The sequence below is a fragment of the Sander lucioperca genome, chromosome 22 (genome assembly GCF_008315115.2).
Source record: "Sander lucioperca isolate FBNREF2018 chromosome 22, SLUC_FBN_1.2, whole genome shotgun sequence".
Lineage (NCBI taxonomy): Eukaryota > Metazoa > Chordata > Actinopteri > Perciformes > Percidae > Sander > Sander lucioperca.
Genome location: NC_050194.1, coordinates 11739237 through 11758273, shown reverse-complemented (window position 1 = coordinate 11758273; position 19037 = coordinate 11739237). Strand labels below are relative to the sequence as shown.

Sequence of the window (19037 nt, the reverse complement as noted above, 5' to 3'; positions counted from 1 at the left end):
ACAATGTTCTGGACATTGTTTTGCTAATATACAGTAAACTGCACAGTACTTGGTTAACAACACTCTCATTCTAATGAAAAAAATGGAAGAATTTCATTGATAATTTTGTGATGGATGACACATTAATTGCAACATGGAATGCAATAACAACAATGACATGAAACACATACATGGCATCTACATGATAGATATATGATCAAATGTATGGCATTTCTGTAACAGGGCCCCTTAGAGTAAAGAGCTGAAAGAGTTACGCAAGTACCTAAGCTTGCTAGTACAATGCCGTTATCAGTACCACAGAACAAGTTTTTGACTGGTGTTGAATAATCCTGAACTCTTTGCATGAGATTTGTTGCCATCAGTTCTTTCTAAATAATTCCAGTCGGGGTGATTAAATCACCCACAGTGAGCAACAGATGTGGGATTAACATGCTGGCCACTGGTTGCGCTGAGCTTGGGCAATTTGGGTCTCAGCACTAACTGACACTGGGATCACAGAGGCTATGATGGAAGCATTTGTCAAGTTTGATTATGTAACATGGCCTGGGAAGTGTATGTTCAGCTTTGTGTTGCTTGGTGTCACACGCATAAAGTAGAAGTGAATCTTTCAGGATTAGTGGTAGGCAGTGTTAATGAGCGTCTAATGCATGAAAGCATCATAGATTCTTCATCAGTGCCGCACAGGTTGTGGAACTCAGAATTTGAATATACTCTGAAACTACTGAGTTGATAGCTTGGATGTCAAACTGGCATACTGTCATAGAATTAGACTCCAAGAGGTCCTGGATAATTAAGTGCATGTCAGGAAAAACTGCCCCGTAATAGCATGGTGGCTTTGTAATCCCAAGGACATGCCATTCAACTGGGATGGGTAGACTATAACTTCAGTTATTTAAATCATTCTCAGCAGTAGTGGTGGGCAGATCAATCCAAATATCGACAATATAGATTCCAACGTTGGTATTAATATTGATCAATTATACCAGTGTAATAAGATTGATACTTTAGTTTCAGTTTCTCTCCAGTATGCACTGCTGCGCTTTCATCAAAAAGACGACCTGGCTGTCTGTGTAAGTGCCACTGCTTTCAAGTGCCGCTCCTGTCACAGCACGGAGCAGGCACACTTTGCTCCTCCTCCCCCCTCTTGTAATATGATGTTGTAGCGTCACGTGACTCAGCGGCGCCAGGCAAACAAACAAGCAGCCAGGCCTAGAAGCAGCCAGCAGCATCACACGCACAAGCAGCACAGAGATGGAGCAGTAGAATAACAGAGAGGAAGAGAAGCGCTCTGTGGCTATATTTTCAGACCAAAACTGAAACAACGGCAAGCTGTATAATTTGTAAAAAGGCTGTAACATACAGTGGTAACACAACAAATGTATTCAAGCATATGAAAATTCTGTCCTGGGTTTTAAGTAATTAATAATCCAAAGGTAAAATCACAAAAACACTTAAGGTCATAAAAATGCATTCAGATTTTGCAATTTGATGATGCATCCACCTTAATTATTAAAAAGTATGGGTATCGTATCTGTATCGGCGATACTGGCCCTGTATTTACTTGGTATCGGATCAATACCAAATTTTGGGGTATCGCACACCACTACTCAGCAGTTGTCTGTATCCCAGAGATATGAGTGCCACTGGTGCACCAGCATCTCCCTTCACCAGTGTTGGGGAGTAACAAAATACATGTACTGGCGTTACGTATTTAGAATACAAATAATGAGTAACTGTATTCCGTTATAGTTACAATTTAAATAGTTGGTATTTAGAATACAGTTACATTGTTAAATCAATGGATTACATGACGATACTTATCTGTTTCACAAGTTTATTCACTTTCTGAATAAATCAAGGCAACTCCATGCATTTCCCAGAAGCCCCAATATGAAAACGAAAAAATTGGCTATTTGCGTGATCACTGATAGAGGTAGAGATGGAGCTGGAACCGGCACAACAGAGCCAGGGCAGGACTGCGTTTCTATCTTGGAAATTCAAACAACATTTCACATTAAAGAAAGAACAGGGAGAACGAAATATAACTGTGGAGTGCAACCTCTGCTTGTCAGCAACCAACCTCCTTTCAGCGTCTAAATTACTCCACCTCCAACCTGAAGAAGCATCTTAAAGTAAGTTTTTTTATTTTATTAGCCAAGGGTAGTCGTCTGCTGTAGTTTTACTGGTCACCTTGCTATTTTATAGTTGACGTGCGACTTTGCATTCTCCTATGTGCTGATTTACTAGCTCCAGAGCTGTTGAAAGACTTACTAGCCCCGTTTGACATGCTAGCTAATTAGCTCATGGTAGCTTAGACTGCGGTTAGATTTTTGTAGTTGTATGCAGTTCGGGACTACAAATACAACAATCTATCTGCTTGTTAAGGTACACATACAGCCAGTTGGAACAGAAGAACACAACTGAATAGGCCTATTTAGTAAGCTGTAGCTATTTGATGGCCGCATATAAAATGCAATTCAATGTGAAAGTAATCCAAGTATTCAGAATACGTTACTCAGGTTGAGTAACATAACGGAATATGTTACAAATTACATTTTTGGGCATGTATTCTGTATTCTGTAACGGAATACGTTTTGAAAGTATCCTTCCAACACTGCCCTTCACACTCACGGCTCCAGCAAATAAAACATGAATTACCATATGGAGGCTGTTGCCACGTAACCTGCTAGCTGGAGAGAAAAAAACATGAAGCTAAGGAAACGACCAGACACAACCCTGATTGATTGATTGATAGATAGATAGATAGATAGATAGACAGATAGACAGATAGACAGATAAATAGATAGATAGAAAGTTGAAATTATTTTTTTCCTACGTCATCATGATATTTTATTTTATCTAAATTACGCAATAGCAAGTTGACACCCAGGATCCCTTGGGATTGTCCCTTCTGTGACACCCAGGGAAGAGCTGACTTAGCCAGCTGGGGCCTGGACTCACAATTTGCTCACATGATATAAAACAAAAAGCTTTACACCTACAGAAGACTTCTGGAGCCAGTTAAATGATGTGAAAGGATGCAAGGAAGTGGCTTCACCAGGCTCTTTGCCAGCCACCCAGCCCATATAGACTAGTTATAATTAATGCTGAAACAAACTCCCGGTAGCCTGGACTCTTGATGACAGTAAAATGAGGAGAAATCGGGTTGAAGGGGCTATATAAATCTCTTCAGTGTCAAGCCGCATGTGGCTCTGTGGCCAACACTTTCACCGCTGAAAGTACTCCCTGTTAGTTCCTGTGATAGTATCACTAAATTAAAGGTATACTGGAGGTCTGAGGTCTATAGGTGTGTTTTGACCGCAGGAACTTTCCGGCCCCAGGGTCTAAATTAAGTTCTGGGGGCTTTATTTCTACCCCCAAGAAGTCCCTTATCAGAGGGTAGTACTTTCTGAAAGTACAGGAACCTTCGGGGTGGGGTTTGTGGGGATGACAGTCGCTGATTGGTCAAACACACACTGCACGGCTGCTTCAAATCGCCGATCGCTTCATTCATAACAAGGAAGTACTCTCATATCCATTTATGACCATTTTAGAACTAGGGGAGAACATTGCTCTTTGTTTGATAACATTTAAAGTAAAATAAGGCTTTTGCTGTCAGCTTCCCGACTTATTTTAAAAAATAGAGAGAAAAAGAGAGAGCCAGTGAACCACACTTAACTGATCAAGACTATTATCTACTACAAAGGAATTCATATACATGAATATATAAGCTCATCCCATTATGTTACAAATGAGCAATATAGTCCGAACCTAAATCCAATTAAATTGCAATCAAATGTAATCTCATTCTATTTTACACACTGTAAATTCAAAGTGAAATATATTTTATAGGTCACTAGATGTAAATAAAGTAATTGGAAGAATAAGTCCACTGTTATATGTACTGTATATGTGTGTGACTATAGCAGATTTCAAAAGAAAGTCAAAACTGGTGCTAATATTTTATGTATGATAGCATTATTGGAATCCAAAATTAACATATGAAGTGAGTAATATATAGTACTATTAGGAGATCAATTATTGGTACATACATGTATAAATTAAGTTATTCTATAAAGAGGTATGTGTTTTCTAAACACTTCACAAGTGTCTCAAGTGTGACGGGAATGTATCCAACGACTGAGACATGTTTTGTAGTCTGCTGCCCAAATGGAAGAGACACAACAGCCCTGTCCCACTACCCACGCTTGTCTTCTTGTGCTATAAGCCAAGAGCCCACTGGTGTTATCCGTTAGCTGTCAGCAGTGCCCAAGTACCCATCAAAAGACTGCAAATGTACACAGGATTTTTAAAGACACAGAGGGGTACCCTTGGTTGATTACATCATCCTATCACTCAGTCAAGTAAATACATTGGCCTTTTTAGAACACATTTTCGACATGTCACTATAGGAAAATCACAGGTGTAAATAATGACAGTGCTAAAACCACATCAGATGGGCCGAGGACGCAATTTAGAGAGAAGCTCTACTGAGCTAATGTTTGCCAAATTACTAGTTAAGTACCCAGCTAAGCAATCTCAGAAAAATACTCGATCAAAACTGTTAAAGGCCCAGCACAGCACATCCACACAGGTGTTTTCACTTGGCTAATTAGACCTCTGTATACTATCAAAGAAAAGTGAGAGAGATGTCAATCAAGCATGGCTGAACACGCTTAAACACCTGAGGAGAGATCTAATTAGGCAAAGAAAATTAAAAAAACACCTGTGTGGGTGACGACGTGTTTTATAGTTTAGAATTGGTTGTATGTCCAATGTGTGATGTATGACAAAGTTGTCCCTTGAAAAGGCTGCTATTTGGAGCTCTGAGAAAAAGATCATGGGCAGAATTAAACATTGCGACACATATATGTGCCTTATCTTCTTTCAGTTACAGTAGGTGCCTCTAGTCTATCCTGATTCATGAAGCATCATGAAAAGACAACCTGAGGGGACATAAGGGGGCCACTCTCATTTCCTGGCTCTCAACCCTTGGTAATTACCTATGTGTGCCCAAAGGCCTGTGTTTTAGAGAAAGGGAGGAAGAATGAGCAAGATAGTGAATTCATGTACTGTGGAAAGAGTATATTAGGTCTACTGTAACAACATACTGTATATCATAGGCACTCTAATGTGCCTAAGCTGCTGCTAAATTGTTTGAGTGTGTGTGCTGGGGAGGGGGGAGAGAGAGTGAGTGGGCTGATGGCGCCCCTGTTTTCCTGTTCTTTTGCTAAATTGCTTGTTTTTAATTACTATGGGCATCACGTTATCTATAATCCTGTGAAATTTCTATTTAAAACTGTTATTTTTTAAATTTGTCATACCTGCCCAGGGACTACAGGTGGAAATTAGCAATTGTTGCTATAACCTGGCCCAAGACATATTCTCTTGTTTAACAAGTTTAATATTTATTTGTGCATTGTCCCTGTTTAAAAAATAAATCAATTTCAATTAAATTTCATAACATACAGTTCTACAACAGCTCAGAGGCACAAGTCATGAAATATTAGTTATATTTACGTTTATTATTTCATAAAGATTATCCTCTTCTGCCTGTGTGTGCAAACCCTACAGGTGGATGTTTAATGGGTTCACTACCAATTTCCCCTGATGGATTCGATAAATAGTTTACACAAAAACACATTAAATACAATCCACATAGTTTCAGTGTATTGTACTGTTGATCAGCCCAGTACAATGGAGCTCAGAGGCATTTTGTGGTGCACAAAGGACCTATAAAATAACATCTGAGAAACTGATAAACATCTCATTGAAAAGAATACTCGTAAAAATCAACGGAGCATGTTGTGAACAGTGGATCTTCCTTCTGTGAAAAATAAGTCCTAAATGAAAGTATTCACTGTTAGGTGATTTTGGGGGGCATAAACTACATGCCAGTGAGCTCCATTGTATTGGGATAAGCTACAGCTAATAGCTTCAAACTTAAGCAAACCACACAGTAACTGAGAAGAAAAGTAAGAGTCAGCTAAACTTAGTATGTCCCAACAGTGAAGTCATGAGAACAGACAGAGCTGTGACTACTGTCTCTCAGGTATCCCCAGGGGTAGATTCAAATCTGTCAGCACCCTTCTCTAATGCAGCTCTCAGTGGAAGGCAACAGGGATAAGATATTTTTCCGCAAGTACCCCTCCACACACACATACACCTCTCCCCTCCATCCTTAGCCTACCTAGACTATGCCAGGACACTTGGATCATCTCTTACTGGCTGGCATCACTCCGTCCCAGGACACAGACCTCGCTTTAGCCAGGATAACGTCTCCAGTGTCAGGTAGAATGAGGGTCTTTGTTGCCGCAGACTCAATACAGGACCTTCACTCGCAGAAGTGGTTTGGGGTGGTTTGATATGGAGAACAATATCCCTTTTAACATGATGAAGAACTGACTGCAAAAGTGGAAAGGGGACAGTTAGAAAAACTCTGCAGACCATGCTTGAGTAGATTATTTTATATTAAAAACACTTTCCATACTCTTTTCAGCTAAATGTGGTTTGTGGAGGACTTCTATTGTGAATAACTAGATTAGTTTTAACAGCAACACTGTTTTAACCTCTCAATAAGGGTACCAATCCCAAACTTTGAATTGGATTTATACATTAAATTCCATTTCTAACATGCTGTCTGGTATGTCTAGGATATCTTGAATGTTTTCAAGACAAATATATTTTTTGCTTTTCTATTCACCTCTAAGGTGTGACACAACAGATGAAAAACCCTGTTGAAAAGCAGTGAACTGACACACAAAAAAGATGAAACTGCAGTGAATCACACAACTGAATGGCGTGGTTACATAAGACAACAAAGCATTTCTGCTATGGAGTAGCTAGATAAGTGGTCAAATGAAGGAGAGTTATTTAAATATTTAAATAACTCATGTAAATAACCCTACCTGACAGTAAGACTCAATATAACACGTTTTGTCTGAAGTCAGCTAACTTTAAGTTAGCTAAATTGGCATACCATGTTTTTATTTAGCTAAATTAACTCAGTAACGTAGCTAATTAGCTAACGCTAACGCTAGCTAGTTAGCTAGCTAAATGTCAGTTGAGCTACACAAGTGCCAGGGCACGTAAGTTTTTCTTCAGTTGGTTAGTTTTACCTTTCTCCCTGACTTTGTGCCGAGCTTTAACTTTTAACTTTGTAGACTGCGACATCTTGTGATAATGTTAGGTCATTACTCTGCCGTTGAGCGTTCAGCACTGTCTAACCAATCCGCGGAAAGAATAGTGAGACGTCAAGAGACCAGAGACTAACCAATGAACATTTACGTCTTTTACAACAAAAATGGCGTTCTTTGTGTTGTGAACTGTGAAACAGAGAAGCTACAAACAAATATATTTTATGTTTTGAAAAACTGAAAACGTCAGGTAAGCATGTAATTTAGTGATAACATAGTGCGACTGGGTTGTGTCTTATTTGCCGTGGAATACGTGTGTTTTTGCACCCAGCAAGACAACTTTATCTTCATTTATGAGTTAATAAATTACATCGGCAGCTAACGGCTAACGTCAACCAGCCAAATGAATGAATAAATAACGTAGTAAACTAAAGTAAGCTAGTGCGTATCGCATATAGAAGTTTACTGCCAAATAACTTTAACATTAATGGCTGTCTCTTCGAAAATGTTGAATAATTTTACGAGTGCGTGGTCGTTTTTACCAGGATGAAGGTGGTCAATCTGAAGCAAGCCATTCTACAGGCATGGAAGGAACGATGGAGTGACTACCAGTGGGCCATTAACATCAAGAAAAACTTTCCAAAGGGAGCAACATGGGACTATCTTAACCTTGCAGGTCAGTGAAGTTCCCTAGACATCATGCTAATAATTACTCTTTACACCAGTTATCTTTTTGTCAATTCTAATTGTGGCTTTAAATGCTGTTTGTGTATTTCAGAGGCCCTGATGGAGCAGGCAATGATTGGTCCCTCTCCTAACCCTCTTATTTTGTCTTACCTAAAATATGCTATAAGTTCCCAGGTGAGACAAAAAGCAGTGTTATTAAAAATATGGTAACTGGGCAGTGAGTCAAACCGTAATGAATGTTACCTTCTCTCTCCTTAGATGGTGTCTTATTCCAGTGTGCTTACAGCCCTCAGCAAGGTCATTTACTTTTATATTTTTTACACAAAATAATGGTATCATGCAGTTTACTGTAATATATGAGAGGTTTTCATGAATATGTCTCTTTTCTGATAGTTTGATGACTTTTCTCGGGAGCTGTGTGTCACATCACTGTTGGAGATAATGGACATGTTTTGCCATCGTCTCAGGTATGTGAAATTATTCTCGACAGTGTTGTCCTTCCCTAACCCTAACCCTCCATCAGTAACGTTATATTACATTTTCCATCTTTAGTGTTACCTGTGTAACACGTCTAACGCATAACCGCATCAATGTTAATGCTAGATTTTTATGCCTTGTATGAATTTAGAATTTCTTATGAAATCATAATAGATTTAGTAAGCATATATGTACATTTATGTCTCAGAATTTCATCTGCAGTGAATTGGGGCAAGTATTGGTGTTCACTAATTGCATAGTAACTATTAACAAATGTGTTTAATGGGATATGTAGATAACGTTTAATGAAGCTGAGAATTTATGTAAAAATAAAAAGGTTATTGCTTATTTAAATCTTGCTTAGACTATTGTCAACTTCACTCAGATAACCTGCAACTCATCCAGAATGCTACTACTAAGGCGATAAATTGATTGTATAATACCAAGATCTGCCTTATCTCACAAGTTAACATTTAGTTATCAAATCTTACTTGTTTCCTTTTAATAACAACATTAGCTACAGCTGCATACCACTAACTCTTAAGTAAATGAGCAGCCCATATTCCTTGGACATGCAATATTTTGATGTATTTCTAATGTTTTATTCTTCACTGCTTGCCTGCACATTTGCTTAGTTAAAAACTGTTAGTTTGGTTTTGGAAATGCCATACGTTTCTTCTAATTTAAACTATCTCTGACTCACTGCCTCTTATCTCTGACTCTGAAGCTGTCACGGGAAAGCAGAGGAATGCATTGGGCTGTGTCGGGCTCTGCTGGGAGTGGTAGTGTGGCTGCTGCAGGGCTGTGCCTGGTACTGTGAGAAGCTGAGAGAACTGGGTCCATCAGCCAGCACAGAGGCCAGTCTGAGAGCCTGCCAGGAGAGGCTTTACAATCTGATGAATAGCACCAAGAACAGAGCCCTGGTCCACATCGCTCGGCTGGAGGAACAAGGTGTTAAGATTGTGTGTGTGTGTGTGTGTGTGTACTTGTGTTTACATAGGGTTATGCAAAATGCATTTGGGCACAAATATATATATATATATATATATATATATATTTTTTTTTTTTCAATATGATTATGGTTCTCCCCTGTCAAAGCTACATGAAAACAATTTGCAAACTTGAAGTTATATTTGATGTAGTTTCCCTGGGTGATAGATCTCTCTGAGTTTAAGAGACAGTTTTAGTTACCAGTGATTGTCTGGGAAACATTAAGACTAAACATTAACATTTATATTAGATGTCTGCAAATCTTATTATGCATAATTGTTGTGCCAGATGTCTTACTGTGTTTCTGCTGCTACTCCTCCAAAGGTTCCTGGAGCAGCGTAGAGCAATCAGTGTTGAGAGTGACGGATGGCCTCGGCTGTGTCCCTAACCAGACATTGAGAACTAAATTGGAGGAGAGCTTGTCACTAGTAAAAGGGTGAAGATTCCCACCTTATTCCTGCATATTGAATACACAGATCCATTTAACTTTGGCATGACGCTGCTTAGCCTAGACGTGGCAATATATTACTGTAAAGAACATCACAATCAATCTTTGTCATGCTAACTCTTCACTCTTTCCTCAGTATTCCCCTGATGCTGTCGGAGCAGAGTGACCCTAGGTTCCATGCCTCCTTTCCGTCAGTCCACGCCTTCGTCATGCTGGAAGGGACTATGAATCTGACAGGCGAGACACAGCCACTGGTGGAGCAGCTGATGATGATCAAGAGAATGCAGGTGAACATTTAGTGGCATAGAAATGTAATGTTAAATCTGCCTTAAACTGCCAGGGAAAGTAAAGTGCTTGTCTTTTGGTAGCTGGAGTACCTGGAGAGGTGCCAGTTCACCTCCTGGACACTGCTGAGGTGCCCTTGAGCAAGGCACTCGAGCCCCCAACGGCACGGGGCACCGGTTTATTGGCAGCCCTCTCGCTCTGACATCAATCCAATAATCCATGTGTATAGGTCCTGTTTGTGCATGTGTGTGTATTTCGGGCCTGTGTGTAATGTGTAAAAAAAAAAAAAAAATCAATTGGGAATCAATAAAGTCTTATTAAATATCTTGACATTAATATAGCACGATGGCAGTAAATTGTGCACGGTAAGGTCATTTTTATCAGAGTGGCCAATGTTGTATGTCATGCTGAGAATTAAAAAAAAAGGAATATAAGAAGTTGAAGATTAAACTAAATCTGAAGAGTCCAACTCTCTCTGGAAGACCATTTGTCTTTCATTGTTGGACCATTTCTCATTTTGCCTCTGTCCTTGTAGTTATCTTCATGCAAGAATTCATGCACAAGCATATTAAGACTGCTCTATTGTATGTATGTATTATTTTTGGCAGCAGTCTTTTCAAATTGTCTGTCCTCCACAGCGAATCCCTGCTCCTCTTTTTGTCCTGGAGATCTGGAAGGCCTGCTTCACCGGCCTCATCGAGTCACCAGAGGGCACAGAGGAGCTCAAATGGACTGCCTTCACATTCCTCAAGGTAAGATCTATTTCAAAGATGAGGACTGTTCCCTCTATCTACTTGTGATCTGCCTCTGTCTGCCTTTCTTTTTTTGCTTAGTATGGAGTGTTTATTGTCCTTTTGACTTTAAATTGATGTCGAAAGTCTGGCCATTTTGAGCGAAATTTGAACTTCATTAGTTTGTTTATTTCCACTTTTAAGTTTGTATTTTCAGTATTATTTCCACCTGATAGTCTTTAGTGGACTATATTTTGCCTAGATTGACTTTAGGTTTTTGTTGCATGCAGTAATCAATTTAGTGAATAAGGGTGAAATAGAGTAAACAGATCTACATTCGGCACCAGTGAGAATGACAGAAGCATTGCAACTCGACCACACTTAAAGAATTTCTTGTTTCTTTATACTAGATTCCACAAGTTCTGCTCCGCCTAAAGAAGTATCCTCAGGGTGACAAAGGACAGGTACATCAATTGACTCACTGATGTCTTTCTAAAAAATGAACACTGACACAATCATGAGCTTTTACTATTGCCAAGCAGTCACAGGCTAAAAAAAGCCATAACTGTGAAATGTAATGTGATGAAACCTTCACTTTCACTTTTAATAACATGACAAATTGTATTTCCCAGGACTTCATGGAGGATGTGAATATTGCATTTCAGTACTTACTTAAACTCACACCCCTGCTGGACAAAGCTGATCAGAGATGCAAGTAAGTGCTGCCACAAACATCTTCACTGCCTGTAATCTCATTGTAAGACGTTCTAGATAAGAAAAGCCAGTTAAATGCCTGGTAAGCCGACACCATGACACTTATCATTTGTCTTGCGCTTCTTTACATAGTTGTGACTGCCTCAGCATGCTCCTGCAGGAGTGTAACAAGCTTGGTCTGCTGTCAGATTCAAATACAGCCTGCCTCACTTCAAAACGGTACGGGTTCCCATGTCACAATGAACATACGTGACGGCTCTTTTCTTCATTGTCTGAACTCTTTTAGTTAACATGATCATGGATGAAGTTTTGTTCACCATATTCACACAATACACCGTATACCCCAACCCCATCCACCCCGCCCCTGTCTCTCGTCTACCCCTACCTTGCCGTCCCTCTCCCCTTGCACATTTGATTCAGGACCGAGGACAGGGAGTTCGCCCCAAGGTTAAAGACAGCAGAAAATGCTAACATCCAGCCCAACCCTGGTCTCATCCTGCGAGCTGAGCCCACTGTCACCAATATTCTTAAGGTAGAGCACCATTACCCGATCTAAACTGTACAGGGCATTCTCAGTGTATTTTATAAACTGTATAATATCAAGTTACATGCCTAGAAAAAAACAAAATGTAATTTAGCAATAAATACAAGTGGAAGAACTATAATGAACACACCAACAAGAACAAATGAACATCACTCTTCCTTTCTCGTTCATTAGACAGTAGATGCAGATCACTCCAAGTCGCCTGAGGGCCTTTTGGGGGTCCTGGGACACATGTTGTCTGGAAAGAGCCTAGATCTGCTCTTGGCAGCAGCAGCGGCCACTGGGAAACTCAAGTCCTTTGCCCGGAAATTCATTAAGTGAGTAAATGCAAAATAGAGCTGAAAGGTAAGACAAATAGTCCCCAAAATCATGACTCCTATATTGACTTACATACCAGTGGAATGTGGAAAACTCCAGTTGGCCTAAAGAAGTAGATTTTTAAGAAGATGCTTCATAACTTGTAATGTGTTTCCTCTTTGTTCTAGGCTTAATGAGTTTCCCAAGCACATCAGCGGCGAAGGATGTGAGTTCAAATGCAAGAGTGATGTGTTCCAATGTGGGGATTTGACATATTTTGTATTAAATGTGATCCTAACATTGTGGGTTTTTCCCTGCTCTCCTTCAGCCAAGTCTGCGTCAGTACGGGCCCTGCTCTTTGACATCTCCTTCCTAATGCTCTGCCATGTGGTGCAGACATATGGTTCTGAGGTTAGTTTGTGTCAATTCAAGCTTGTCAGAAAAAGAGTATATTGATGTTAATGGGTACAGTAGTATTCAATGTGAATTTCAGAGCAAATCAGCCTGCTCATCAGCCTAAGGCCACACGATGTGCAGAGAGGGCTTTGTAGAAGTGGCCTAAGATATTCAGCAGCATCTCTGCTCGCTGAACAGAATACTGTAGATTGATTAGATCTATGTCATGTGTCCATTTTAATTGATTAAGCCTAAAGTGATTCATAGAGCACACGGCTGCCCTGTGTCTCTCCTTTCCAGGTGATCCTGTCAGACCCCAGCCCTTCAGGGGAGACGCCCTTCTTTGAAACATGGCTGCAGACATGTATGCCTGAAGAGGGCAAGACTCTAAACCCAGACCACCCCTGCTTCAGACCAGAGCCTGGCAAAGTGGAGAGCCTGGTCACCCTGCTGAACAACTCCTCAGAGATGAAACTAGTGTAAGTTGCAGATTAATCTTAATTTAAAGAACTGTTTTTTGTGCATGCTTTATACTTGGAGGCTGTTTATATAGAAAATGAACGACATTATGGAAAAACACAGTTGTAATCAGGCTTGGGGAGTATACATGAGAGAATACATGGAAAGGCGTTATGTAAGAAGGATTCCAAGTTAAAGTTACAGAAAAAAAAGACGTAATGAGATTACCGATACATAAAAAAAAGGGGTATTATTAGCAGGATTACAATTTTAAAATACATTTTAAAATTAAGAAGGATATATTACTGTAGACAAGGGTTATGAGTTGCGCCTATACCTATGAAGGTAATAAAAACATAACATGGAGGCTCCGTAGTCTGAACCAAGACTACGAACTCTTTATTGACTACAACATTGTCAATGGCAGCGCATTACAGCCTCACCCCTTCCGTTTTTACCTTTCACAATAAAAGCCCTTCGCTAAGAGGCAACTTGCACCGTGTGTTATAAATAATTTATTAAATGTTTATATACAGCTTATAAATGCTTAATTTAGGGACTTGTGTTACCCTTATAATAAACATAATATTGCTTGTAATTGTAGCGCTGTTGACTTTTGAGTGAATGTCACAGATGTCAGAGCTTCCCAGCAGTACCGTGCAATAATAGTGATTGTGATAGGAATAAAAGAGCACATGACTTTTACAGTAGTGACTCCATTTTTTTTTTTGTGACTTTTTTTTTTAGACTTCTGCTTTTGATACTTTTTTAACTTTGTTTTGAACATTTGGTGGGAACTGCTTCACACTGGTGTCTTATAAACTAGGACTTTAAATGTTTCCACACGCATCAAGTGCGGTAATGACCTGCAGAGTACGTTAGCGTTTCATTTTATTATTTTCATTTTAATTTCAGTTATGTAATGAATTCTCTAAACTTCCTCTGACGGTTATGTGTTGTTGTGACAGTCAGGTCAAATGGCATGAAATCTGCCTCAGCACGCCAGCAGCCATCTTGGAAGTTTTGAATGCGTGGGAGAACGGTGTTCTCTCTGTGGAGGCAGTACAGGTCTGTTCAACTTTAATGCTCTTCCTGTGACTGGAAAATATTTTGTGAGATTTCCTGAGTTGCTCACATGATGCTCAGGCAGTACCAGTAACCTCCCTAACCACTGCATGTCTATGAACCTTTGCAGTTTGACTCATTACTCAAGTGAGCATGACATATTCTCTGGAAATTGGCAAATAATGTGTAAGAACTTGCAACAGCAGTGACGCCCTAAAGTCCGATATTTGAAGCAGACTTCTCATTTTTTCCCCAATCCATTCAAGTTTTCGTATCGCGCAATGTGGAAAGATGCAGTCTTAGTCAGAATCCTCTCTCCTTTCACCATACCACACATTCTTTTAACCACATCCTTTCTTCCTTTTTTTTCTTGCCATCTCTCTCTGAGTGTAGAAGATCACTGACAACATCAAGGGGAAGGTGTGCAGTATGGCAATCTGTGCGGTGGCCTGGCTGGTGGCCCACGTCAGGATGCTGGGGAGGGATGAGAGGGAGAAGCCGCAGACTATGATCCGGCAGCTCGTGACCCCGCTTTATGGGGAGAGCACACAGTTTTACAATGAACGGTACAAACAACTGAAACACACACTTATACTTTACAACTTTAGCCCATGATCAGATGCGTTCTCCTTCACAGACCATTAATACGTGAATTAACAATGATGTCCTCTCTCACCAGGGTGATTATTATGAGTTCCATCATGGAGCACATGTGTGCCGACGTCTTCCAACAAACGGCCACGACCCTGCGCCCCCCAGTGGAGGGCCAGGAGCCGATCCCCTACCGCAACCTGCTCCCGGCCAAAGACCCCATCCATGTGGCCCTCAGCAAGCAGTTCCAGACGGTGCTGCGCAAAGGCTGGGTGGACAGCCGGGCCCTGCATCTGTTTGAGAGTCTTCTCAACATGGGCGGGGTCTTCTGGTTCACAAACAATTTGGTCAAGGTAGGGGACTGAGAAAAGGGTGCAGATAGCTTGAGGATCAACAACAGCCACACTAGCTGTGTTTTAAAGGCTGCAACTAACCATTCATTATCATTTTGTCTGCTGTTTTTTTTCTTGATTAATCGCGGGGGAAAAATGGCCATCACTATTTAATACAGCCTCAGGTGATCTTCTGTGAATGTCTTGCTTTGTCTGACCAACAGTTTAAAACCAGAAATATTCAGTTTGCTATGATATATAAGACAAGGAAATGTTACATAACTGATTAACCGATTATCAAAATAGTCGTTGAATAATTTTCTATTTATCAATTAATTGACTAATACTTGTGAGATCAAAACAAGGATCCACAAATCAAAACGTTGCTCAATCACACCACTAGTGGTCATACACTCCACATGGTACCTTTTTAAGATGATGAAAACCTAACCTTATGGTATCAAAGGCGCACACAAAGAGACCTTAACTAGAGCGTGACAGTCAAATGACTCACGTGTATATATCAGAGCACTGCGTCTTATTTCAGGAGCTGCTGAAGGAGACTCGACAGGAGTGGGCCAATCGGGTGGTGGAGTTACTCTACAGCATCTTCTGCCTGGACACTCAGCAGATCACCCTCACCCTGCTCGGTACCATACTGCCCGACCTGCTCACAGACTCAGCCCACTGGCACAGCCTGGCGGACCCCCCTGGAAAGGCACTGGCCAAGTGAGTGAAGCTTAATACTTTTGATGTGATCATGGCGTTGTTATTTTGGGATCTGGTGTTAACTTTACTCTCCCGATGACTCCTCAGGTTGTCTGTGTGGTGCGCACTCAGCTCTTACTCCTCTCACCACAAAGGCTCGTTCTCTGCTCGTCAGCGCAAAAGGCAACGAGAAGATATTGAGGTAACAGAGTCACTCAAGCAAGTCAAATGTTACTAATGAAAATACTATTTTCACTGTGAGAAAATGACACAAAGTGTGTGAATACTCTGATTTAATTCCTTTTAATTGCATATATAATTGATCTCTAACCGAAAGTATTCTTAACATATTCCTTATTGGCTGCAGGACTACAACAGCCTCTTTCCCTTGGATGACACTCAACCCTCTAAACTCATGCGTCTGCTCAGCTCCAATGAGGATGAGCCTGCTGCCCTTTCCAGTCCAGGTCAGTCTATTAATGTGAAGCCTGTGGCTGTGTCAGTCTGAGCTAAGGATTATGCAAATACCAGATGGTTTTCAAAAGCAAAAGGACTTTCCAAGACCCTGTTACTAGCAAGTTGCTTCTTGTAAGCACGATTAGCTCAGTCAGAAGCATAAATAAGCTTTGTTTGATCTACATTAATTATCTGTCGAGTGTCTTACCCATCAGCAGGTTCTGACGTAAGCACTGCAGTTTAATGGGAGGTTTTTACGTTGAACTTAAAGTGCCTATATATAACTTTCAAATTGTGTTGATCCTAGCGGCAGTGTTTTACCACGCTTGGAGACTAGAGGATGGATACCCGAACGGGACGGGTTCAGACAGATATTTAGAAATGATGTTCTGGTTCGGGTCGGGCTCGGTCACATCAGCGTGATAAGGCATTGAACATTTTAAATTTTAAAAAGCTTATTGTGTAGGTGCGTGCCTGTGTTAACGTGCGCTTGTTGCCCCTTGTGCGCTGATGTGCTCATCTGTTGACATTTCCGAATGCCTTCTTACAGTTGCTTAATAAAAGTGGGCTTTCCACACAAACAAACATGTTTGTGTCATTAGTATGAGAAAAAAACGAGATTTTAACTGTGATGGGCTCAGGTCGGGCTCGGACATAAATATCTTAATGCCTGTTGGGTTCAGAGAAACTAGGAGGTTAGAGAAGATGGAAAAAAAAATGTTGGGGTTGGAGAAAGAAGATTCAATTTTGGTTTGATAAAAAGAGCTTTTTGCTGCAGAAATAGAGGCAGCGAAGGAGGAAAGAAGAGACTGATAGGTAAGCAGATCATCTGGGTGTTTAGATTTCCGCCATTTCCTTTCCGCTGCCTGTATAGTTGATCTGTCAGCACGCACTGAGTCAGATAACACGGAGCTGGGGAGGACTTGCGAGCCTGCCGCGAAGTAAGAGGACAGAGAGAGTCAAGGGAGGAGGCTTGAGTGGAGAGGAGAGTGTCTGTGGCAGCGTTGGGAGGCATGAGTAAGAAAGAGTCAGATGGAGGGAGGGTTGATAAAGTACATGACGCCAGGGAAGAAGGCGAGAGTGAACGAAAAACTATATAAAACTAGCGTTCTTTTCACTGTAAGTCTCGTTTGCTGTTACAGGTCATTTATGATTATGGAACATTACACAGTTTCAGAAACGTGTAAAAGTTACATATAGTCACTTTACCAACAGGAGGAAGATTGATTTTGAGAGCAATAGAGGCATTGTGGTTCCAAACTACTCTTATCATCCTGCTATCAACCTGACATTGAGCTTTGGGAATTTTACCCAAAGTCAAATGAGTTCCACCCATTCCATTGTAAAATACATGTCCATTGTCTTTAGTCAAGATGGCCTTTTTGTTAACCACCGACAGAATACTTCATGGTTAACTTTAACTTCCCTGTTGACATTCTGTTGTTTTGTGTATGTGTCTTTTTACTTTCTCAAATAACAAAAATAAAATGAAAACAACACTTTCTTCAGTTCTTCCGCTGTTTTCTAACATCACATGTTCTCTCATAGGAGACCGATCAATGAGCAGTTCCCTCTCTGCCTCCCAGCTCCACACTGTCAACATGAGGGACCCTCTCAACCGAGTCCTGGGTGAGCCTGTGCTACGTCCACATACAGTCCTTTTTGTCTGCACCTTGCACAGAGAAATGAACCAACATCTGTTAATAACTGCCATGAACACAGACGTGCGATTACTTCAACCATGACAATTCATACCACCTGTTCTCTACTCCTCAGCCAACCTTTTCCTCCTCATTTCCTCCATCCTGGGCTCCAAGATGGCAGGCCCTCACACCCAGTTTGTACAGAGTTTTATGGAGGAGTGTGTTGAGTGCCTGGAGCAGGGAAGTCGCGGAAGCATCCTGCAGTTCATGCCCTTTACAATGGTGAGTTATGAGCTGGGAGGAGAAGAAACTGGAAGGTGAGAAGGATACAGATAAGGAGGGAGATGAGTGGCTGTTACATCAGACAGTGGGAAAGGGTTTGGAATTTCTTCATAAAATGCGTGTTTGTTCTGCTTGGTTGCAAAGACATTTTTGAGGATTGAGTGCTTTGGTAAAGAGAAAATCTCAGAGAGTGAGAGAATTCAAGGGTCACGCTCAGAACTTGATCCATGTGTGAATTTGCACCAAGTTAAGAAAACCTGGTGAGAGGGAGAGCCTGGTGTTTGAGTGGTTAAAAGTCACTTTGGTGGAGCTGTTGTGTATGACCCTAATGGTTTTGTGGGAGCCTGTAACCATGAGACTGTTCACAGATTAAGAGTTAAAACTTGCCTTGAGCAACATGATGCACGTTTCTTAAAAAAAAAAAAAAGCTTATTTGTCTTTTTTGTGCATCCAGGTTTCTGAGCTGGTGAAGCTGCCTGCTCTGGCCAAACCTAGAGTTGTCCTGGCCATCACCGACCTGACTCTGCCGCTGGGGAGAAGAGTAGCTGCCAAGGCCATCTCTGCCTTGTAAACCCCCTCCCAGTGGGTGAAGTACAAAAAAAAAAAACATTCATATTTTATTTTCTGTTATGAGTAGCTCTGAACCTGGGTGAATCATCCATTTAAAGGGATTCTTTGTTGGAAAATACCATGTTTATAACCATGTCTCTGTAAACATTGTTTTGCTATTGTTTTTTATGATAGTTTTCCCACTAAAATGTGTAAATAAGTTTTAAAATAAAAAGAAAACATAATG

General features: G+C 40.7%; 1 protein-coding gene and 1 long non-coding RNA gene across 3 annotated transcripts in view; one reads left to right on the top strand and one right to left on the bottom strand.

Annotated features, from left to right (window-relative positions):
- LOC116044282 overlaps positions 1-7233 on the bottom strand; it is a 20016-nt gene extending 12783 nt beyond the window's left edge. Inside the window, exons 1-2 of the long non-coding RNA XR_004103650.2 lie at positions 7119-7233; positions 6191-6405 (exon numbers count right to left, since the gene is read on the bottom strand). This is a non-coding gene — a long non-coding RNA (uncharacterized LOC116044282). The remainder of the gene's footprint in view (positions 1-6190; positions 6406-7118) is intronic.
- Positions 7138-19037, top strand: med24 (mediator complex subunit 24). Of its 2 annotated transcripts, none has more exons than XM_031291352.2 (26): positions 7138-7386; positions 7682-7812; positions 7915-7997; positions 8082-8120; positions 8217-8290; positions 9028-9251; positions 9615-9726; positions 9875-10025; positions 10662-10775; positions 11165-11218; positions 11387-11469; positions 11601-11687; positions 11901-12000; positions 12187-12329; positions 12498-12535; positions 12638-12720; positions 13006-13184; positions 14133-14232; positions 14623-14795; positions 14909-15173; positions 15700-15881; positions 15969-16062; positions 16228-16327; positions 17865-17945; positions 18093-18241; positions 18696-19037. In XM_031291352.2, exons 2-26 carry the CDS (start codon positions 7683-7685, stop codon positions 18810-18812), a joined length of 2955 nt encoding a protein of 984 aa, XP_031147212.1. In that variant the 5' UTR covers positions 7138-7386; position 7682; the 3' UTR covers positions 18813-19037. The 2 variants fall into 2 exon arrangements, with proteins under 2 accessions (XP_031147212.1, XP_031147210.1); XM_031291350.2 differs by having other exon boundaries at positions 11889-12000.

What these genes read in the sequence shown, in the direction of transcription:
- med24 (XM_031291350.2), top strand. Translation starts at nt 7,683, where the DNA reads ATGAAGGTGGTCAATCTGAAGCAAGCCATTCTACAGGCATGGAAGGAA. An exon ending in AAAGCTGATCAGAGATGCAA is followed by an intron (nt 11,470 to 11,600) that starts GTAAGTGCTGCC and finishes TTCTTTACATAG; the next exon opens with TTGTGACTGCCTCAGCATGC. An exon ending in TTTGCCCGGAAATTCATTAA is followed by an intron (nt 12,330 to 12,497) that starts GTGAGTAAATGC and finishes TCTTTGTTCTAG; the next exon opens with GCTTAATGAGTTTCCCAAGC.